Raw genomic sequence first — 24,132 nt, 5'->3', positions numbered from 1 at the left:
TACACCATCGACGCGGATCAACAAAAAGGGATGCGCGGCAGAAAGGAAAGATCAGTTTTGTAGTTTCAACATTATTCTTACGATTTATTCTTTTTTTTGTTTTAGTTTTCAGCCAGGTATAGAAACATAACCTTCCGTTGACGGAACCCCCTTGATCGATCGTCCGCGGCAGGGTGCGTTAAAATATATATACTCACTTCTTAAATTAAGTTCACACCAGAGCGTCCGTTATAGGGTTACTTGCACAAGTTACACGCTACACATGCTTGAACCGTTCGCTTTTGTCGTTTTAGATTAGGTACTTTATCAACAGATAGTAGTGCTCCTCCTGCCTCCCGGAGATCGTGCTATCGGCTTACTGCTAACGACGTACTAGAGTTCGATATTCTCAGGGCCGTTTTATGGGTGTTTCAGTTTTCGGGGGTATATTTGCTTTAGACTAAATATCTCGGAGTTTACTTCGCGGGGGTGCCAGTCACCTACCAAAAACACGTTCAAGGTTACTTCTTTTACGGGCGCAGGTGCCGTCCGTTGCACAGTTTTTAGGTCACGTCTTCGTCATCTGTCTTCGATACTCTCATAAAACACACTCGAAAGGCTTATTATCTACACATATTCCCAGATGGTCAGCAGGTACCGATGTTGGCAGAGGCGGATATTTGCCCTTAGTTTTGATAAGATGTAGTGCCTTCTCCGCGTTTGGCGCCAAGATCTTCCACCTTTTTGCGTGCAAGCGTTTCTGTTGTCCTCGTTTTAAGCTCTACTCGTGTTATGCTATGCTATGCAGCTATGCAAAGTTACTGCTCATGAAAATGAAACTTTTCCATTAATACGCCACTCTTTCGATGGGCAGACTTTGCGGAGAGTTGGTTATGTTTAGGAGGCCTCACTGTACATGGAAGCCAACCATTACAGCTTGGCCGAAGGAATTAGCATACAGTGCACCTAACGCTTTTCACGTGTGCTACCCATGCATTGGGAGGAGGTTCTCCGAACGAACATCCAAGACTTCTGTTGTCCTCGCCGCGAAGGATTCCCACCGTACGCCGCTTTTAGGACAGGTACAACCTGAGCACGTTGATGAACGGTTGCTGACACAGTGGACACTTGGTGACGGACGATGCACACTTGGCACACGCGACCACATGGCCGCAGGGCAAAAATGCCGTGTTGTATTCGTTGACGAAACAGATCTTGCAGATTTTGCCATCGGAAATGTTGCGGATTCCCGTTTCGTCCTCCCCCTGCTGACCGTCGTCCGTTGCCGCGGCGAGCCCGGAATCGCAGCGACGCAACGTGCACTCATCGTCCGGTGCCGTCGGGGAGCTCACGCCGCTGCGGGACGAAACGGGCGAGGTGCTCATCAAGGACGACGCCGCCGAACTGGCACCGGACGTGGACGGCCGCGAGTGCTGGCCACCGTTCGTTTGTGCCTCCTCGTCCTCCCGCATCTGCTGGCACTTCTGGATGAACTCGTGGCCCTTGATCAGCTTCAGGTACTCACAGTTGCTGTACCAGATGCCGTGCTGCTCCCACGGTTCGTCGCCCTGCTCCCAATCCTTGAGGCCTCCGCCGCAGCTGAAGCACTTCACCCGGTCACCGTTGCCGGTGTAGAAAAAGCCGGCATCGCTCAACTGCTGGGGCTTCTGGTACATGGACGTGGGCCAGTCCGCGAACGACTTGAGCCGATCGGCTTCGATCGCGTAGTTCGGATACTCGGGCCGGCGCATCGCACCCATCAGCATCGTACCGTGCGGGGCGGAGGCCGCCGTCAGCATCATGCCGCCGGTATCGGCCCCGCTACGCACCACCAGTCCGCTCCGGTCGGTGCTGATCGTTCCGCTCGCTTCACCGACACTACTGCCGGTGCTAGTGCTGCTGGTGCTGCTGACATCGCTGACCCAGGAATCACCGCTCATACGGTCACCCGCATTCTCGGCGTACGAGTGCTGGCGCATGTTGATGCCGCACACGTCGAAGCTGGGCTCCGGTACCGCCGACAGGAAGTTCTCGTTGATCGGCTCATTGTTGGTGTGGCGCTTCTTCAGCAGCGGACAGTACGGTGACCATCGAAGGTGTTCCTCGATCACGTTGTCGTGCTCCTCCCACATGCCGATTTCGACGCGACAGAAGAAGCACTTCACCGTGTCCTCGGAACCGGTGTAGTAGAACCCGTACCGAGCCAACTCCTCCGCCTGCACAAACGGTACCGGCCACCGGTTCGTAAATGTTCGAAGTCGGTCGGTCTCCCGATAAAGGTACTCGTTTGAGGTTACGCAGGCTAACTCGTCGGTACTTTGTTTATTGTCCACCGTGTCGATCGACGGAAGCGATTGCACTTGTGCCATCATTGCGCTGCTGCTGCTTCAAGTGATTGCGGTCGAAGCTGATACGCGTTTGCCTAGCCACTGAATTTCACTACCTCTCGTCTGGCCAACGCTTGGTTTGAGCAATGGTACTACTTCAAGCGGCCACTGTCGCAGTGTGATCTTGATCTCGCAAATGGCGGAGTACACACCGAGAATCGCGCCCTTTGGTTAGTTGCTTCTTACTTTCGCATACCACGATCACTCCAAACGGAACAGAGGCACACTGTTGCAAACGCTTAACAAGTGGCAGGTGCAGTCAGGCGGATTAGCTAGTACAGGGCACAGAGTAGTGACGAGCTGGCTGATCAACGTAGAGACTAATCTGTGGAAACGAAAAGGGAAAAAGGGCCGTGGTTTAGTATAAAGAAAAAAAAGTACGAAATGGAGAAATTACTTGATGAGTCCACGAACGCCAGGCAGCAAGTGAACGTTTTGCATCGAGAAGGAGCATTTGGACACCGTTAGTCAGCATCTTATCTCATCGGAAACAACATTTGATAAGAGGCGCCTATTCTGCTTATGTTTCTCGGTATCTCTGGTGATGCACCTTTAATGACGTAAATAATGACGTACATGCCAGGCCACATGACAGAGGGCTACTCAGCTGACTAACTCCGTCAACAAACTTCTAAGAAATCTAACAAAAACAGATTGCGTCAGCGGCAGCTGCCTCGATGTATCGCGCAATCTCCCTTCACCCCTAAAGCCCTCGAAAACTCCTCGGATAGCGTGCGCTGCAGAGTCCGGGCCAGCTGAAACCCCGACGAGGAGGACGACAACGACGGGTGTCCGAAAGCTTCAAAACGCGAGCATAATGAAACAAAAGATGCGTGAAAGGAATCGGTCGTGCAGTGCCGCGCCGCGTCACGTGCCGCCGGCAGCGTGGAGAACACATTTGCCAAAAAAAAAACAGGACGAAAAAGGGTCGCCACAGGGAAGCCCCGCTTCGAGAGAATGTTGGCAGCTGGCGGGGACTCTGAAAGCGGTTCCGAAAAAGGATAATACGCATGAAGGGACCCCGCCGGACGGCAGCGACACAACCTGCCGACCCGCCCGTCCGCCAGCCCGGGCGTCCCTGAGGATTAAGAAAGGTAGGAGGAGGAAAAAGCAATCCGAAACCACGGCGGAAGGCCTCTCTCCGGGACGCAGCAGCTGCCATCGCCTGCAGCTGCTGCTGCTGCCGTCGGCACCACACGCGTTCTTCCCGGCGCACCACCGCCGTCAGCAGGCGGATTTCGTCGATCGTTCGCGGTCTCTAATATGCCCTCTGGAGCTCTCCTCCGTTGCTGGCAGATGTTTTCGGGGGCATCTGCACCCTTTTCGTTACGCCAAAATCTAACGATCGGAGCACGGCTAGTGGTCACCTAGTGGCGCATCAATCAACTGCTGTGAGTCATTTTAAGACCTGGTGTAACATGCGACAATGTTGTGCAAGTTGTAACAGGAAATTGATAAAAAAAATTCGCTGCCTCGCCCAAAATGCCAAATCTCCCTGTTGGCTATCAGGCATCATATAGCAATGCCGACCTAAGCATGACTGATTGCTACATGGAGCTCCCCGATAAGTGTTTTTATGATGTTTATGTTTAGTGTGCGCTAGTGCCCCTCGGGACGGGGACAGCGCGCCCTGTCGAATGGTAGGGCGACGATCTTCGATCACGATCCAAAGACAAACGGAACCGACTCTCTCTCTCTCTCTCTCTTAACAACCGACTAACACGCTCCTCGGCCCTTGTTCCGTGTGTGGGGCGGGCGAGTGAGTGCAGGTATGAGAAGCAGCACAGTGCAATCAGAGAGAACCCTTAACTAACGAACGACCGCCGAGTCGTGACCGGTTCAAGTCCGCATTCCATTCCCACAGTTCCAGCGCCGCGGAGCCGCGGAGCCGCGGGTTGTGCCCGGCTACATAAGCATGCCGACCGACACCAGTGAGAGGGCATCGGACCTGCGCAGCGGGGGCCGCCGGTCGCGGAGCAGAAATCAGAGCATCTCAGTGGTTAGGTTTGGTCGCATTCCATGAGAATGCGATTATCGTTTAACCTAATCTCTCTGCGGCGATCAAGATGATAAAATTGCCTGAAAAACAAGGTTGATAATGAATTGCGCAAGGACATCTTATTTGCCCATCTTATCTTTGCCTTTATTTTTACCTTATCTTATCCAAATCTTAATTCGCAAACCGTGTGACCTTTGGAAACGGGTTCAAAGGGACTGAAGGGTGGAGTACTAGATCAAGACAAAATGATTGCGAAGTCATCGTAAAATTGGAATGTAAAATGATTACAAAGTTCCACTTGTCCCGCCTTTATCTAGTGCACCCGGATTTCTGACGGATTTCACAGAACAGCGATAAAACCCACCCTTCCCCACGTGTCTCAAGTGTCCCTTCCGGCACGAATCGAAGCCCTTTCTTATTATTATCGATAACGACCGACGGAATCGACGGTGGAGTGTGTTGTGTGATCGACGACTTGCAGACACAAGGCCAGATACATGGGCCTTCCATGCGGCGCACCCAAATGTTTCCCCAGCACCGGAAGCCGTGGAAATATCCGGCTTCGTGTGCTGCGAGCGAAGGGTGCAGCAGGCCAACAAGCAGACGGCTCGGGGTTTTAAGAAACATTTATGCACCCCGTACTTCGGTCATCTCCGTCGCCACCCTTCCCTCCCTGTCCCCGTGCATTCTCCTTTAGCGCCACACAATCGAATCGCTTATTTTAGGCCTCTAGTGGGTGAGTGCGTGTCGGTCGGTTGGTCATGCGTTGAGCAAACTTCCTGTGCCGTGGGCGCAGCAGCACGCGGATGTCTCACGGCAAAAATGGAATGGAAAGAACAGCCAACATCGTGCGGAGGGCCGCGTACAATATTTTATTCTTCCGTCCGCGGGGCGCATCCGCCGGATGCGCTCCGACAGCGCGCTCGCGGCGGCCGCTGCCGTCTTTTTCGGGGGTTGGCGGCCCTCGGCCTCGGCCGGTCCTGCGCGCTGGTGTGAGTGAGCAATAAAAGCGGCCTCCGGCTCCGTATATGTAGAGCGCATTTTTATCGTTCCATTCTTTCTGCGCGGTGGCGACGGCGCTCGTTAGCATACAGAGAGGCAGCCGCAGCATGCTCCGGGTGTTCCGGGTAGGCAGCGAGTTAGTCCGCCTTGCCACCACCACCGTCAGCAGGGTTCAGGGGGCCACGGTCGGCTGCACGTCCCGGTCGGCGAGCATTGAAAAGATGGCAGCCCCGGCGTTCATTGTTTAAAGTGTAACTGGGGGGGGGGCACACGAACCGCCAATCGGAGCGTAAAAACGTCAGATCGTTTACGCTCCGTGTGGCAGCTTTAAAATATGAAACCGAAATGTCAAACGTGTTTACATTCGTATTTTTGGTCCGAGCTGAGACATGAACGTTTTGACACATTCGCCAACCATTTGTGGCATTTATCTGAAATGTCAGATCGAGTGTTTGCACTCCGTGTGGCACCCCAGTAACAGCCAAAGATAGCAACACAGTAGTGGCTGCACAAACTGGGTAATGTTTCGAAATGGTAGTAGGCCTTGTATATACACACTAATGCCCACCGACGATTCGGTGGTCCAAAAACGAAAACGCAGTAACCTTCGAAGAAGTATAGCAAATGGCGGAGTAAAGCGACACGCCATGCGTCAGAGTTTGCTTACCTTTGGGCGAATTGTGTAAGTTATGTAAGTTTTCAGTCAATTTGTTGGGACGTTTCAACGGGTGTAGCGTAGCGTAGCCGTTGGGTTTAATACTGTTGCTGGGGCGCTATCGGTGGTAGAGGTTGTTGCGTGCTGTTCCGAGTCGTCGCCGACCGAACACTGAACACGTGTGGGGAGGAAACTTTATACAAGCCACCTCGAGTATGCCACACGACAAGATGATGATAACTTCTTATCACTTATTCCAGTATTCGAGTACACGTCGGCCAGCAAACAACTGGGCAACACTGGGAATGTTTTATTTGACGAGAGATTGTGCCAACTGCGCAGCAGAGTTGGCAACTTCCAACAACATCCACAACGCGCGCAGCACCCTTCTCGGAGGCCCCGGTGCGAAATCCTTGCCGAGTGCGAACACGCACACCAGAGCGCACTGACCCAGGAGCGGGTCGATCAATAAGGCAAGGACGAAAGATACGGCGCACGCGACGAAGGACGACGGCACACGTCCTCGTAGTCCTGTGACTCGAATGTTTCCTCCCCGGATGAAGGGGTCGTGTACTCGCAAGATACTCGAGGGTATAATGTCCTTTTTCGGGGTGTCCTTCCGGTCACTCGATCACTCTCGCTCACTCACTCTCTCTCAACGTTTGAAAAAAGCTGGTGGCACAGCTGGGTGTACAGTTCAGAGTTTTCACAGAAACTTGTCGGGTGATCCGGGGTTTCCACACAGAGTCCTCAGCGCCGTCTGTTCGTATTGTTCCGTGCGTTAAAACTGGAAGCGATAACAACGCGCACAAACACTAGGCAAGGGCGCGGAGAGGTAGGCAACGGGGGAAGGCGCGAACGGAATTGCGGAAACAGTCACAGAACGGTCCGGGGCGAGATGGGAGCGTTCTCAAGGCTGTGTGCACTGTGTCTATGCGGAGTTCCAACGACCGATGACACACAGCGTCGGCGATGATGCTGCTGACGACCTTTTCGAAGTACGAGTGACTGCGTACTGGCACCCGGACCGCTGGCCCTTCAACTCCGAAAGGGTCGTAGCCCTACTACGCACCTCTGTGTCCGTCGGTGTCGCTGTGTTGGTGAGCCAGAGGGAGCCAGAGGGAGCGAGAGACATACAGAGAGAGAGAGAGAGACAGAGACTCAGCGTGTGCGCAGTCGGCCGATGGCGACGTGACTACCAGCACCAACACACCAACGGCATCACAGAACATCGGCAGCATAAAACAGCTGCCAGCCCCAGGCGCGACGGGTGCACATTCCAGGCACACCAACCTCACCACTACCACTGCACCAGCAGTAAACATAGGCGAACGGTGGCTGGCCCGCGGTCTGTGATCGATCGACGCACTCGCAGGAGGCGAATTTTCCACCGCCACCGCACTCCGGTGGAACCGCTTTTTCCCACTGGAAAATGGCCACTTAATGGTTTGTGTGCGAGAAGTGTTTGTAAACAGAGCACCATCAAGGCAGCAACTGCCTGGCTGGCTCCTGCTGCAAACATTTGTCAATTCGAAGGAAGAATATATAAAACAAAAATGGCAACATCAACGGGTGGCGCCCCGATCGATGATGCTTCCCCCCTCTGTCGATGTAAATATTGACCCCGCGGCTCCTCGCTCCACATTCCAGGCCCTGCTACACTCAACCAATGCACACATACGGAGAGAGTGCAGAGTTTACTCTTTATTTCTAAAGCACAGAGCATCGGTCGAGTCGCTGATCTGGGCCTCTTGGTGTCTGTGTCTGTATGCTGTGGGTAATTGTGGGACCAGCAAATTCTACGGTCATGCGCGTTCACTCGAGAGGAGCGAAAGGCAGACGTCGACGACGTCTATCCCCCCAACACCGCTGGGACACTACCTACTACTTCCCATCAGCAGCCACTGACTGTCAGACACCAACACACTAGACTTTTATCGCGGTTTTGGTCAGCACACGCTCTCTCTATTGCCACTCTAGGGGGGCCACGTTCGTTGCCCGCCGCCATTGCAAACAATAACCTCCCGGCAAAGCCTTCAACCGTGTGCACCCCAGCCATGCATGAGGGAAGCGACCCGAGAGTAGTGTTAAACGAAAGCATACTTAAGGGAAGTTATCTGTTCGGATGCGACAAAGAATACTTCTACATTAATGAATTTCAATTAAAATAACGAATCATATAAACGAATCTTTACATATGCTGGAGAGCTATTAAAAGACCAGCATACCAGTGGGCCGGGCCAGGCCAGCAAACCACCACCATTCTATGCTCTCCATTCTGGGGTCCCCTCGGGTGCACAGGGGGCGAACGATGGCGGTGGTGGTCGTGGTATGCGCCATGAATGAACCGCAGCCCGGAGATCCTGTGTGCGATCAGTCGAGCTCTTTTTTCTGCCCCGCTGCACACCACTGCTGCAACCACGAACACACACACTCGTGCTGGCCGCCCAACGGACCAACACCACCGCCGTGTGTAGCGTCGTGTGCATCGCGCCTACGCTAAAGAATGCAGTTTGCCATGCTGGTTGGCTGGCTGGCTGGCTGCCTGGGCTGGGCTGCGGTTTGGTTTGCCCAAAAATATACGCCTGCGCTCCCCCCACACAGGCACATAAACGAAGTTTAATCAAACAAGCGAACTAAATTTGAAACGCTTTCTTGCTCTGCTGCTGGCTGGCGTAGAATTACACGCAGGACCATTTAGGGCCCTGCGTTTGAGGAGCGCGTTCTGCTCTGCGGCGGAAAAGCGACGTAAACGACGAACTTTGTAATCTGCATTTCGAACGAGAATTAGAGAGAAAAGAAGCCTCCCCAAGAGCCACACAATTAAATTCTGGGGGGGGGTCACTTAATTCGTTAAAAAATAATTTAGGACGTTAAACAACTGCATCGGCACCGATTCCTCGTAAGAAAAGTAGAAGCACCGCCAAATGACAGTTCGCACAACACCACCCGGCGACGACGAGTGCAGTTCTGCTGCAGTCACTCCCGTTGTTTATGTATTTTTAAAGAACCTTACAAACCCCGGCAAGCTATCACCATGGCAACGGGCGCAACGGACTCATGGCGCATTAAAGTACCACTTCGCAAACGGCGCCTCGCGGGATGTAAAACATCGAGACGCCACATAAAACCAACAAAGGGGAAGACGACGCCAAATGCAGCGTGTGTAGTAGGCGCCCCTCACAAATCATTTCTTTTACAACGCCGGCGGCGGTGGCGTCAAACGCGTAAAACGGTAATAAATCGTAAAGCTTCGCACATCGTAAAATGGATTCGTTTCCAAACTGCGGATGGCCGGCCGGCGCACCGTTTTATTAACCTCCGTGGTGTATTGCACACCACACAACAGCAGCAGCAGCATATCTCCAACGGCGGCGGTCCGGAGGCTGAAAGCTCCCCTCGGGTTGGGGGCTTGGCTGGGATTTTTCTTCTCCTTGGGGGGGGGTATTCGCGGAGTCATTGCGTGGGGTGTGCGCAGAGAGCATCAGCGCCCGGTCACCACGATCGCCCCGGCAACGGGCGGCAGCAGCAGAAAGATCAAGAATGGAATTCTTCTCAAACGAAACGCGAAGAACGACGAGCGAAGAGAATGCGCCGATTCCCACGAACACGAGCGGGACGGAGCAAAAGTATGCCACCAGCCGGAAAGGGATAGGAAGAGAGAGAGGGCGACCGCATGAGTGAATGAGAAACATAAAAAAAAGCTGTGCAGAGCATATGAGGGACAGGGACGCTCTGTTCGAAACCTTCGCCCGCTCTGTTCCGCTCTCGCCGTGCGACTTTTTTCGGCTCTGGGCTCTGCTGGTGTGTGCTGTTTTCCACTCTCTTTTATGCTTCGGCGGTGGCCGGTGGTGCGCTCTCTCTTTCCAGCTTGTTTCTGTTTGTTCGTTCTCTTTCTCGCACGGCCCTCGCCGGGTCGGGAGTCCGGCGTGTAATCTTCTTGCATTTTCTGCTTTCCATATTTCAATCTTCCTTTTTTCGTTCGAACGAATCCCAGGATCGATAGGAACGGGAGGATGGTGGCGGCGGCGGCAAAAAACAGGATCCCGTTGCCGCGGGTTCGAGTTTCGCGCGGCACCATGTTCGAAAGTCCACCATGCTGCTGCTGCTCTTATGCTGCGATGCGATCCGATGAGAGAGAGACAGGCCACACACAGGCGTGCGTTGCGTGTGCGCTTGGGAAAAGTGCCCGGTTCAGCCGAACGAACCACTTTTCCCAAGGGTAACCCCGGTTGGTAGAGCGAGAGAGCGAGAGAGAGAGAGCGAGAAAGTACGCAATGTCCGAAAAGAAGGGATGTGAAAGCAGCAAAACAAGAAAGAAAAGGCTGCAAGAAACCACATTCGCCATCCGGTCCCAGCTCTCTCGCTCTCGCAGCATTATGTTCGGTTCCCATTTATGCTCGGCTGGAAACAGAACCCTGGGGGGGCCCGAGACCGCGAGAATCGATCTTTGCACGCTTTTCTCATGCCCGGCGTCGGGATGGTGGCCTGCAGTTTTATGTTGGGAAAAATCATCATTACTGCATCCGCCGCCGATCGGCCGGGCCGGGATTTTTTCGGAGTGCTTTTGTTTTGACCGCTGCCCCGCCGGTCGATCGTGGTGTGGTTCCCACCCGAACAGATCTCGCAGGCGCAGGATCTTGGTGGGCCGCCTCCGGGAACGGCGCCAGGACACGGCGGCACTCATATCGGGAACCTGATTTTAAGACTCATTCCGTCGTTCAAATTGCGTTCATGGACGTGGAATTCTCCCATCATATACGGGGGTGCTTTTATCGCCCTTGCATTATATCCTGTGCGGCATTCGTGCGAGCGATGTCATGACAGAAAAACACAAACTGTCGATCGGCAATTAGACAGATATCTTTGCCGCAGAGGTGTGCCATTTATTCGACGATAAGATAAGTTTTAGCGTAAAGTAAACAACCAATGGCGCAGAGCGGGACGGGTGACGGTGTGATCGATTAGTATCTGGTGTGTGACAACAGCAGACAAACGTTAATTTTGATAGATAATGGAAGAGCCTTTGCTATCAGGGGGTGCAGTTGTTTCTCCCTTTCGGGAATCTTCTTCGCGATAAGGGTTGCTGATAAAGAACGCCAGTCGGCAGTTCACTTTAATAAAACGCGACAATCGCGTTCGGAATCGCGATGCGCGATTCCGAATTCGACCCAACGTGATTTGATTTGATCGATTGATTGCAGTCAAACTGCGCAGCTATCAGACAACACTAGCATACGTACTCGCCAAAAGGGACGATTGAATATAACAAATGATTGCTAACAGTTCTTGCAAATAAACAAAAAACAAAATACAACAGGATGGGCCGCAACGGGTGGTGGCGGCACTTGCTCGAGTGGAAAACACTAAAAGAGGACTCCCTGCGGCGCCGACCACACACGCGCATGTGGTCCGTTCCTCGCCGAAAACTCATGCAACTATTCTCATGTTACATTTCCTGGATAACGTTTTTTGAGTTCTTGGTCCTACGACGGTTTTACGATCACGCCGCGACGCCACCATGCTCAAGTGACGACGAAGATGTCGATTGATGGGAAGCTTCTTCTTCCAAGGAAACGATCTTCACCCGTAGAGACGGTACGGGATTATGTTGCACTGTGGCCTGCACCGGTGGTCCAAGAGGAAAGCCTCCGTATGGATGCATCTGCATGTTCGCAGCGGCTTGCCCATTCAAATGCCGGAGTCGGCGATGAGAAGGAAGCGAAAGCGTTTCATAAACACATTGGAACCCAAAATCGCTTGCGTCCCGAGAGAACGGAGAAGAAAATGAGCTCAGAACTTAGAGCACAATGGAAACACCATTCATGTTTGATGCAAGCCTTCTAAAGTAGAAAATGCCTCAGTAGCTGCCTCGCCTTGCCTAGCTGTGTTTATGTCTTCCTTTCTTCGTGGGGCAATCGCTTTCTTCGACGCTTCGACCGACCGAGATTGGGCAGCCGATCGAGCAAGCGAAGCGCAATTATTTTTAATTCATAAAGACCCACCCGGGCACCATACGTCGCAGTAAACAACCACACATCGCCCATATTACCGATGACGCCATTAGCATTTCGGGTCCAAACCCGAAACCCGACCCTCATGTATTTATGATTAATCGGCCGATAATGGCCGCCTTGCATCAACACTCATGAATGGTGGTGTTGGAAGATAGTGCGCCCAGGCCCATGTTTTTCCTTGCGTTATGAATGAAATGGGGAAAAGAATATTCAAACAAATTTTCCCAAGTTCGGAGCGGAGTCCAGGACAGTAACTTTTGAAGAGGCGAAAACTCCGGCGCTGGGAAAAGGGTGTGTGCGTGCGAAGCAGAGCAGCGCACTGGAAGTTTTCCAAATAAAGCCAACAGCACCAGACCGCACCACTGACGGCCTGGGGCCATATGGTTTCGATAAAACGCGTTAGAAAAATATGAATATCGTGAGAATCTTGAGTGTTTGCGTCGTCTGGCGTCGTTCGTTCTCCGCCTGGGATACCATTTGATGGCTCGCGGTTAGCTAATCTATGAATGGAGCGGAAAGGTTTTTGTGGAACTCAAGTGGTAGCGGCGGCTCTTGTGTTATCAGAGCCCTGCTACGGCCTCTAAAGCTTCGGCTGGGATGCGAGAATAAAATATGAAACCAGTGTTTACACATGGCCCGGGCCCTTGCGACAAAGAAGCACCGTACAACAACAAAACAGAACCGTTTCTCGGTACATGAGCGCGGTACACCGGAAACGATCGCCAGAGAACTCATTCATAAATTATCCCATCGCGATCTCAGAATGGTGTGGGCATCAGGCAGCTCTGTTGCACCGTTTCTTCCTTCTCGGGAATTCCGAGCTGTTTGAAACTAGTGCGACCTAAGGAGACACTCCTCTGGCAAACGCAATTGCCCCGAAAACACCGAGACAGAGCCCGACGTAATTGAAATTAACAGGAAAAACTAGAGAAAGAAAAGATGGAAATTCGAAGCACAACGGCACCGTCGGCCGACAAAGATCGGCTCAAAAACGCTTCTGAGGGCAGCTCGCGGCAGTCGAAAAATACGGTCCCAAAAGCAGGCGATTACCCCAACGACGACAACGCCATAAAAGCAGCGCACCGCAAGCTGACCTCTCTCGACGGGCCAAAGAAGATCCTTCCCAGAAGGATGGCGCGCGAGATGAGAGGATCACGTACACAGGATGGTGGAAGGTTGGGTTGGAAAAGCAATACCAGATCACCGCGTCGCGTCCTGCGATCCCATAACGGTACGCCCGAAAGGGGCGTTTAAAAAAGCGAAAGGAAGTACCAAAAAAAATGCTGTTTTACAGGAATTTGAGTTTTTAGGAATCCGCACCACAGCAGCGATACTCAAGTGTTGGGCACTTACCATGCATGGTTTTCTAGTGAGACGAAGAAGTTGTCCAACGGGCGGAGGAGTCAAGCAAAATCTGCAATATTAGGAGACCGTTGAGCAGTATTAGTATATGCCGCACGAAAAGATGATCAAAAAAGGAACCCGATCTGATAGCCCACCGTTATATCACATCTCTAGCAGCAATTATCAATTAATGTTCGAATGCACGAACGATAGTTCCGCAGCGTATGCTATCTGGTCGAATAAATCCCAGCCCAACCCGGGCAGGGAATCGATCACGGAAACATCGATCGAAAAGCGTCGCTCTTATCGGTCGGCATTAAAACACCAGCCATTAGTAGGAATTGCTTCCTAGAACCTCCTCTTTCGGCGTGCGATCGCCGCCGTATACTTCATTCAGCTCGTCCTTTGGTCCGTTCCTCACCCGTGGCGTCAGTACCACCCGTCGATAAACAGCGAGAGCAAATGGCATCGTCATGCGTGAGAGCGGAAAACCGATCGATAATGTCTAAATTTCACACTTCACACGCTTCGCGCCGAGCACCTTCTCCCGCTCCGTTCCGGGGCGATAGCAGAGGATCATAAAAATGTATGCTCGCCCATTCAAAGGAGTGAGCGAAAGGGCGATCGCCGACGATGGCGGTAACGGCGACAAACAAAACAAGAAAAAAAAATACGAGGCGCCTTAACGAGGAAATTCTTTCACATACCCAAAGGCAACGCAACGTGCGCACAACAAAACGCAGACACAAGGAACAAGGAGGAACCGGAGGCGAAAAAGGGGAAAAGAAACTCAAAAGGCCCACCATCGGAAAGGAGGAATATTTAAGAAGGCATCCACAACCTGGGAAAGGAGCATGGAATAAGCATGAACCACAGCGAGCGAGAAGGAGCCGATGCGAGGAGCAAGATCGAGGAGTGATAGCAAAAGGGAACGGGCCCACACTCGGGCGCTACCCACAAACGTCAAGAAGACAAAATCGAACGAAAACGGAGGCCCGTAGGCAGGAGCGGCAGTAAGGTGGCGGCAGACCAACGTCGCCGGCCAACAACCGCAGCAACCCTTTCCTGCGCTGCGCTCTGCTGCTCTCTTATCGATCTTCGTGGTTGTCGCTCAAGCCGCGATCCTCGTATTGTGGTGTGTGCGGGCGCGTCGCCGGGGCGGCGGCCACGACCAAATAGCTAATCATAAACTTTTATGCATCCACGTAAACGTCCCGTGATTGTTGATGTATGAGGCCGGCGCGCGTGGGACCCGACATGCATGGGGTTGATATGGCTGCGCTCTGCGTAGGTGCCGGCCCGATACAGTGGGTGGGCCTGGCTGGCTGGTTGGGTTGCTTTCTTCTGATATTCTGTGCTGAAGTCTGTGCCGGCCCGAAGAATGTAGCGCCTCCGAAACATCTCTACGGGTCTTCGAAATCCCTCACAGTCCTTCGATGTAGCGCTGTGGTCAAACTCAACGTAATCAACAAAGTAAAAGGCAGACAGGAAGCCTTCACTTAAACTTCTTTGTAAGCTCCAACCCCTTCGAGTTCGACCTCCTCTTGAATTGCACATTGTTATCAATGATATTGGACAATTGAGTGATAGACCTTTGAAGATCACAATCATATGTTATTGAATGGGACTAACGTGATCACGTACGGTGGTTGATATTAACTAGACCAATTGAGCACGTACTTCACACCTGCCATCACGCTGTTGTGAAAGTCGCAATTGTCGTGCGATAGCAAAACCCACAGATGGGGTGGGACCCACAGGCCGAGTCCAATAAAGTTGTAAAAAGAGTAATCATTTCAATTGCAATTGTTGTTCGCCGATTAGAGTACTATCCCCAAAAGAAGGTCGCATTACAGTCATAGCATTCCTGCTAAAAAATTCCATCGAATCCGGCGCGGGTCCCAGGGCTAACGACGGAGATTATGGGCCACGGACTTTGGCTTCGGGTGCCCTTCGTGCTATGCGCTCCTCACTTTCCTTTCGGCGTTTGGCGTTTGGTGGCTGTGTTTTGGGTTCTCTCTCCACTGTGCCGTTTTTCGCCCCATCATCCCAATCAACTTTTTAACACGTCCTCTTCCCAGCCAGGGTCGAGACGATGATGGCCCTCTTAGCGCAACGGAATGCGCCCGGCAGCGGAGGCGGGCGCAGCCTACGTGAGACCTTCCACAGGCGGCTGCTGCTGCGGCCCCTGCGGGACTTGGGCCAATGCGCACGTTGTGTTGGAAAAGTAAACAAAATGTCTTAAAATATTCCACCGTCTTGTGTGCGCACACGGCCTCGGAATGGTTTACGGCCATCACAGCGCGCCATCGTCTCGAGAGCGCACGGCGAAGGCAAGGTCCTAAAGGCAACCCAGGCGAACAACGAGCCAGACAAATTTCCTGGAAGGACAGATTTAGCTGCGATCGTGGTGGCGGCGGCGGCAGCAGCAGCAGCATCAGCAACAACACAAACCAGGCGGCGGCATCCGTTTGGAGAGGCCACTTTATCGCCCCGTCGATTGCATCCTTTGGTCCATCATCACGACGCCAACAACGACGCCTGCGCTCCGTCTCGCTCACTCTCCCCGGAGTCGGATCCGTTCCTTCGCTCTTTCCTTGTACGGGCTCTGCATAACATCATCGGTTTCCTTTTTGGTGTTATCCTTCTGCAAAAGAGACCGATCGGTTCCCCCCGCCGGTGGCCCTGATGATGAGGAGGTAGAGAGACGGAGCACCGGTGGACAGGACACGTTCGACGCCAGGTACACACGCGGAACACTTACGCACACACAGAGCGCCCCTTTTCACATCCTTTTTCCTCTACGGAGCCTTCCTTGCTTCCTGGCCGCAGAGGGGTTTTCCCCAACAAGGTTCTGAAGCGAGGAGCGAGGTTCTACCTTCGGCGGCCTCTTCCATTTGTGTGGTGGGTGGGGGGCTGGCCAGGTTTCGGAGTGGGGTCCCGGCGAGTGTGTGGGTCCGTTTACACAGTGCATTCCAGCAAACCAGTTAGCGCAGCACTTATTTGTTCCCTTCGCTTCGCCCGTGCTATGCTGCCGGTAACGATGGGCTCCGCGGGATATAGGCACTGGGCTCGCTTCTGGGAGATCCCACAAAACCGGTACTCCGACGAAGCGAGACGAGACGCCAAGGGCCGTGCGCCGGTCGAAGGCTGGGTGGCCGCCGTCTGGTTCCTTCTCGTGTGCTGGCCCCTTTCGTTCGCATCCTCCATGTTCCTGCGGAGCTTCTGTAGCCACCTGGGGGGCCCCACGATGGACTCAGCTGATGTTCGTTACAGTTTGTCACCGAAGGCCTTGTTGAACTAAGAGGTTTAAATTGTAGACTTACAAGAGGCCTCCTTTCGCCTTCTTTCTGGGGTTGCCGATGGAAAACTTATTTTCATCGTAAACCTATCGACGGAATTTATAGTCCCGTTGCAATAACAAAAGGCAAAAAAGGGCCAAAAGTTTGGAAACATTGCTTCAGGACATATCGGATTGGAGTGGTGCCTGAAATGGAAAAGAACCCCCGTGGGGGTGCTACCCCGACCAAAGATCGGTGTTCGATGCGGGACACATTAATCTTCATCCTCATCCGAGGGCGAAACACTTCAAACGCAATCGCCCGCCTGTAATGCAGGGAAAGGAAAGGCAACCAATGTGCTTCTCGTGCCATGCTTTGGCGTTTGGCCACACCGAGGAGAGGGCGAAGAAACCCAATCAAGACGGCAAAAAATAAGCTGGCCGATGCGCGTTCGATGAAAACGATCATAAAATCAGCCGGTATCGCTGCTTCGATGATGCTGCGATGTGCTGCCGAGGAGATCGCATCCCACAAACACACAAACCCGAGCTCTGGTGGCTGACGATCGATCGGTAATGGATCATCGAAGTTGGATTCTTGGAGCCCGGACACCGCGGCGCTCTGGAAGCGAATGGAGCGATTAGAGAGCAAAGAGCCCACAATCGATCCACCTTCGATCAATGGTCATTTCGTTCTCGTCTTCTCGGAATCGAAAGGTCACCGAAGCGGGCGGCCAAGATTGTTCCCTGAAAAGGTGCCCGCCGATCGATCGATCGATCGTAAAAAGTGAGCGTTTGAAGTGCCTGGAGTTTTCGGGCTTTAGGACATAAGAATCACTTCCTCCTCGATGGCTCCTATTCGCGGGGGTTCTCTGACACTGAAAGGAATGCTGGCAAGGATTCGTCGCTCGCTCGTGAATTGGGAAAGTTCTTTTTTGATGACTTTTTTAACGACCCGCAGGCGTTTAATGACGACCCGCAGAGGGAGAGTCCATTTTTCCGAGAGGAACGCACCAGCCTAGAAGATTAGATGCCGGTTTACGGGGTTTTCTAAAAAACAAGAAAACAACTTCTCCCTCGCCCGTCTCCCGGGAATAAAGTTGTTGCGCCTTTTTATGATGATGACGTAAAACACCCGATGGCTAATGAGTTGGATTTGTGCTCAGTACCTGTGGCTGCGAGTGAGACAGCCCATGTCCGACAAATCGCATCCTACAACCCACCCCAATCTGCCCCCAATGGAACTTGTCAGCAATGGGCACGATTCGAGGTCTCCTAACGGATTCTCGGCCACCATTCCATCCAATCGAACCTTAATGGAGAAGTTTTCGCGCGGCATAAATATCTTCAATTTACTCGCGACTCGCGAAGGTAGGTCTCGGCGGGGTTGACATTTCGCGCAGGTTGTTGCTTGTCGTTTCCTTGATCTTTCCCGAGGCTAGGTGCAGCCCGGCGCGCACATTCACTTCCCGTGCACTTTTTCATCGCCATCGGCCCAGGGGATCGGCAAATCAAGTTTCCTCCGGGTGGACGACACTCCCGGAAGGTGCGCGGTTGCGGTTGCCTGTTCACGACTTTCATCGACTTTCGCGAGATTTCTCGTGCTTCTCCTAATAAGTTAGAAAGTGCACGCGAATAGAGGGCCCGACTGCAGTAACGACCCCGCGCTCACGGTTGCCGTTTGGTATCTTGAATCACTCTTTTTGCTCCACATGCATCGCCACATCTTTCATCGCTAATCGATTATTCGCGCAACGAGTCCCGTTTGCCCGGGAGAAAAGAACCCCCCACAGGAGCGCAGGAAAATGGACCATTTTCCGCGTTCGCGCAATGAGTCCAGTTCGATCGATCGGGTTGATAAATTGCAACGTGGCAGTTGAATAAATAAATAAATAATCGCACGGAAGAAGAGTGCGCATCGGCACTTTCCAGGGACACATTTCATGTCGCAACGCAACGGAATGGTAACACGAGAGATGGCCCCCCTTTCGAGGAACGTTGCCAACGAAAAGAAATGAGCACACGTATCGCTGGCACTCGATCTGATCGGCCTGAAACCGTGCCACCAGCCACCACACTCGAGAGGAATGTTTGCTTAACGAAGCACTCGCTTTGGCCGCCGACTGCAGCATCGCAGAGCGCCAACATTACCTTCAAGCCGAAAGACCCTCATCATACATTTGCCGATCTGCATTTTTCATGGCAGAAAAGAACCTTCGGGCGGCAAGGTCCCGTTAATACCACCAGCAGAGCTTAATTCATCACCGAATTAGACCCGTTTTTTGCACCGTTTGTATAGCGAAAAAACACACGGTGGTGCCACAATGTTGTATGTGGTTTTTTTTTTTGTTGCTTCGCTTCGGCATAATTAACACCGTCGAAAATTAAGAAGAAAAAAAACGCCATAAAGCCACACTCCAACGTTGTCCCGGAAGAATCGGACCGGGACGGCTGGCGGGCCAAAGAAGCATGACATCACGCGCGCCCCCGTCGGGCATTCTTTTTAATGCCGCGCGATCGCAAGATTTTCTTCCCCCCTCCCAACCCATTTAGCGGTCAATCAAGGGGCCACCAGAGACCCCCGAAAAAGAAAACAAGAAACGGACAGAACCAAAAACATGACGAAAGCTACACAACACAAAACAAATGCTTCGGAATGCGAAGCCAATTGACTTTGTGATCGCCGGAGCAGCAATCCGGCGGCGGCAGCGGCGGCGCCTTCCCGGTTTCCATTCTTTCACCACCTTTTTGGGGGGGCCACCAACCTACCAACTAACCCACCCAGCACAACAGTCAAAACATATTGCCAGTTATTCGTTCGCCCGGATACCACTACAACCGCACGACGATCGCGATCGTACGCATACCGATCACATCCGTGCTCGTGTCCTCGTGTTGGTTAGAGCGCGCGGCAAAATACGCGTTTCAGTCGCTGGCGCTCGCGGAGGTCGCGCGGTTTGTGCTTTGTGTTGATTAACTAACACACGCAAACGCACGTAAGAGGGCATGCGTGTGGACGATCGCGATGGCAATGTGGATGATGGCTCTGCCATGTACAGGGTGTTCCATTAATACTTTGAGATTGAAATGTTCAATAACTCCGCTAGTTTTTAGTCGATTTCGATAAAAACGGTCAAGTTCTAAAACGTCAATGTATGCCATTTTAGTCATGGATCAATTTACGGTCAAAAAGCGGACTGAAATTGTAGCGCTGTTCTTTGAAAATAATCATTCTATTTGGACCACTGTAAGGATGCACAGTCCTTATTGTTGCGCAATTTTTTCCAACTTTTTTTCTGTGGGGCTATTTGGAGAGTAAAGTGTATGCCATCAAACCGAAGACTGTTGAAGAACTGAAAGCCAACATCACAGCGGAAATTGCTGCTATTACGCCCGAAATGTTGTGGAAAACAATTTTAAAAAATACCCATGAAAAGGACCGCTTTTTGTGTGTCTAATGGAGGCGGTCAATTGATCGATATGGTATTTTGAGGGAATTGTTAACAATACGGCATTCTATACCCTTAAAAACCTGCTTCATTTGTCAAAATCGACCAATAAATGGCGAAGTTATTTGTCATTTCAATCTCTAAGCCCCAATGGAACACCCTGTACACTACACGCGATCAGTGTGGCGCGTAAAGCGTCGACATCGAATAGGTCACAAAGAGGCAAAAACTAAGTTCACGCAGTCCTGCATCGTGTTATTCAATACACTACCTAATACAGTGTTGTAGGACCGCGAATGGCAGCTTTATTGCAGCCACATAAAAACAAACGTCGCCATCGCATTACAGTAATACGCCACATTTGTAGGCCGCAGATTAAACAGTATACCTTTGGACATTTAATTCTGCGCTTAAGGGGCGACTGAGGCGTATTTATCATTTGATCCTTGTATCAGTTGTTTTTGGAACTTCCAGCCAAAAAAACCATGACCCATGACTTGTGCGTTGTAGACCGAAAGCAACATCGCAATAATCTTAAGTCTTCGATATTATACAAAGTTATGGCACAACAAAAACAGAAAGAAACGAGGGTCACATAGCAAATCGAAGCAGGATAACTACGTCGATAACAAGGGGCACGTACGCAATTGCGGAAAGAAATGAATTTTCAACACTTTCGAAAGGCAGTACGAGGCCGTGCTGGGCTCGCTGGCTGGCGCTCTGGCCCCCGTCTTTTGGGCGAACAGGAGAAAGCAATCAATGACTTCCACCAGCATCGAAAGCACCACTGGCCGACGCGAGCTGGTGACGATGACCCCCAGGGCTGCGAACAGGAAGTGGCGCGGCATCTTTTCAACCCCACAAAGGGCGCTTTTTAATGCTCACCTGGGGCCGGCTCTCATGAACATAGGCTCGGAGCGATTGAACTCGTTACATAACAGGGTCACCGCCGCCGCCGCCGCCTCTCTGAGTCGGGCCCATCGCGGGGGCATTCAATTTTGCATCTCCATCCCCCGGATGAAAATTAATCACGAAAAACGAGAAAAAATGGATTGTTACCGCCAATATGTCCACTGGAACGAACGAACGAAGAAAATGGAGGCTCGGCACAATCGAAACTCTTCCCGGTCGCCACCACTGCTGGTGCTGACCTTTCCGTGTGGTTCGGATGCTGGACAAAGCCCTTCTGGAGGCGGCGGAGAGGGAAGGGACACACCGCGTGCGCTGGAATTCCGAGCCGTCGCGCAGAAACAAGGAGGCTACGAAAAAGGGCAATAAAATGAAATAAACTAGTTCCACCTCCCGCCAGGCATGGCCGCGCAGCGGTCTCCGCGGATCACTCGGGAGGCGATCTGGAGCTCCGTCGCCGCATATGCTCCGCTATGCTCGGCTATGCTGCCGCCCCTGCGCCCGTGGTTGGGATAAACATTCGAGCCAGAACCGTGAGAACGGAGCACGAATCTGTCTCGAGTTCGTTTGCGAAAGCACTCCCAGCCAAGCCGGCAGGCAACGGTGGCGGTGGTGGTGGTGTGTCTTGTGGTTGCGCAGTTTGATGTTTTTCTTCTTCGCTGCTCTGTCGCTTTCCATTTTGTGGCCAAGTCCATGGGGCACTGATGCTGAAGTCACTGCATTTGGCAGGCTTCGCCCTGGGTTGGGTTCGGCTGCCATCATCGTTGTTGCGAAGGCGTCGGTTGTTCGGTTAAACTTTACCAAACTAAAAAAACAACATCGAGTACACCCCCTGCATCACGAGAAAGGGCTCCAGCATAGCCATCAGCCAGGTCGGGCCACGGTGCCGCAGTCAGCAACTCTGGTCCAGCAGCAGCTAGAGGTCCAAAGTCCTGTCGCGTCTTTCGCGCGCTAGCCTACGGCGTGATCTTTTTATGGTTTGTTATTCAGCGATCCGAGCGAAGCATCACGTTGCGCGACGGGTGGACTCTCCCTTTGTGGAGTGTATACCAGAACGACCCCCTCCGGCCAGGCACTCGCCCTGACAGGGTCTGAGCGGGTGGCGATGTGCGCTCATTAGCATTGCAGCAAGAAGTTCAATTGTGAGATTGGCAACCAGCGGTACCAAAGAAGGGACTAGCAATGCTGTCTATGCCGATCAGCGCACTCAGCAAATAACATTGTCGCGACCAAACCAATGGGATTTGCCTATGGGAATCCCATGTCAATGGGATTTGCTTTCAGCAGGAACGATAACATATCACATAAAATGTGATCGATTGGAAAAATTTTCCTCAATAAATCACATAGCTTATCTGGATCCTGGTTTTGAAATGAGCGTCTTGTTTGTTTGTTTTCCTAATTTGACCGCAAGTCCTTTATCGCCATGTTCTCGTTACGCACATCTGTTTGTTCGTTACGCATACTTGTTTGTTTGTCCCACCCATAGTCGGTGTTGCTGTTTTGTACTGGCGATCGGTACAGCTTATCGGTACAATCCGTTGGGCATATGCGGAGTCTGTAAATGGTTGAGCGTTACTTTAATAAGGTCCGGGATATTTACAAGGGAGAAAAAAATCAAACCGAAGTGACATGTTTCCAGTAAAACGGCATGATTCACTGAATCACTACCCACGATCGTCTCACTCTCTTGGCTTATTCATAAAGCAAAGCACACCACCCGCACCCTGCGGGCTCACTTCCCCCTTCACTGGCCCCGTTGTTCACAAACCGACCAACCCGGGACCGATGCAAATAACCGGTTCCAACTTCAGACGACCTTTAAGGCGCGTCATTCGCAACACCAACACACTGGTTCTCTCGCGGCACCACGGGATCGTAGTAAAATTACTACTGCTCCTGTTCGAGCGAGTGCGAGCGAGAGAGACTGATACAACGTGATCATTACCACCCAAAATTCTCTCTTTCGCTATTTTTTAAATTAGACCCGCACGATGATGATGATCACATCGCTCGATCCAAAAACGGGTTTGCAGTGTTGCCAAGGAGCGCAGAGCAGCTCGCCAACTCGTGGCGACTCAGCGGAATGCGAATCGCAGCAGGCTTGTTGATCATAGATTTTTCCAGGAAATGAATTACGCTACGCCAACAGCCCCGTTCGCAATGGTTAAAAACAATGAGAAGTTGCGTACCTCAGTAATGTGAGAACGGTACAAGAAAAAACAAGCATTCAGTACTGAGCGTGCTGCCCGGGTGGGGAGCGTAAATTGTTTGATGAATTTAGGGCAGGCAGCTCGGAGCCGCACTCAAGGGGCACCCCTCCCCGCACGGTGTACTGGTGTGGCGAGACATTGCCTTTTACGTTATTGCTTCCATCGACAGGGTATCGCAGGTTCGAGCGCAAAATGGCGGAACACTTTCGCAAGGCTAAAAACGGAGGGTTTGATGAAATGTGGGCTTCTTCTACGGCTAAGCAGCTTCGATGAATATCAAAGTTTAGCATACTTTGCGTTGAACCAAAATCACCACAGCTTCAAGTCATGAAGTCATTATTTGGTCACCACCGTTTTTTGCTTAATTTTTGCTACTATTATTATATCGCAGAGCGCGAACAGACGTTCAAAGTACGTGGCACGCGGTGATCGAAGCGAAATTGTTGACTTACCTTCGACACTTTATGTCCGAAAGGATTGCGAACGGCAAGCAGTGCACTATAGCAGAGAATATTCCATGTTTCCCGCACCAGGTGGGGCTTTTCTAGCACACGAAAAACACAATTTTCCACCGCACAGACCACGGAACAGTTCGCACCAGTAAACGTCTTCGCCTGCGAGTTCGAAGAGCTCGTGAGATCAACACGAGTTTTTTTGACGTTTCGCGCTGGTGGCGAATGACAGTTCGCCCCGCTTCTGCTGTCAAGCTTTGGGCAACAGTTTTTGAAAATTTTAGCTGAATCGGTCAAAAGAAGCATTGTCGGATCGAAATCTCATACAGATGGAAAAACAAAGTAATTCGTAGATTCTTCAATGCAGAGTACTCGCCCGATTAGTCAGCCAACCCAATTCGCGCGATAGGCTAGATACGGTCAAGGTGTGGGACACTAGGATTATT

General features: G+C 52.0%; 1 protein-coding gene across 3 annotated transcripts; it reads right to left on the bottom strand.

Annotated features, from left to right (window-relative positions):
• Positions 1-65: 65 nt before the first annotated feature.
• Positions 66-23,843, bottom strand: LOC131216539 (death-associated inhibitor of apoptosis 1). 3 transcript variants are annotated; one of them, XM_058211052.1, is made up of 3 exons: positions 23,687-23,843; positions 13,393-13,453; positions 66-2,691 (listed from the first exon to the last, which is right to left on the bottom strand). In XM_058211052.1, exon 3 carries the CDS (start codon positions 2,349-2,351, stop codon positions 1,053-1,055), a length of 1,299 nt encoding a protein of 432 aa, XP_058067035.1. In that variant the 5' UTR covers positions 2,352-2,691; positions 13,393-13,453; positions 23,687-23,843; the 3' UTR covers positions 66-1,052. The 3 variants fall into 3 exon arrangements, with proteins under 3 accessions (XP_058067035.1, XP_058067037.1, XP_058067036.1); XM_058211054.1 differs by lacking the exon at positions 13,393-13,453; XM_058211053.1 differs by lacking the exons at positions 13,393-13,453; positions 23,687-23,843 and adding an exon at positions 6,035-6,777.
• Positions 23,844-24,132: the final 289 nt, after the last annotated feature.

Source organism: Anopheles bellator, chromosome 1 (genome assembly GCF_943735745.2).
Source record: "Anopheles bellator chromosome 1, idAnoBellAS_SP24_06.2, whole genome shotgun sequence".
In the NCBI taxonomy this organism is placed as follows: Eukaryota; Metazoa; Arthropoda; class Insecta; order Diptera; family Culicidae; genus Anopheles; species Anopheles bellator.
The sequence above is the reverse complement of the archived record's forward strand: the minus strand, read 5'-3'. Positions and strand labels throughout refer to the sequence as shown.

What these genes read in the sequence shown, in the direction of transcription:
- LOC131216539 (XM_058211052.1), bottom strand. Translation starts at nt 2,351, where the DNA reads ATGATGGCACAAGTGCAATCGCTTCCGTCGATCGACACGGTGGACAAT.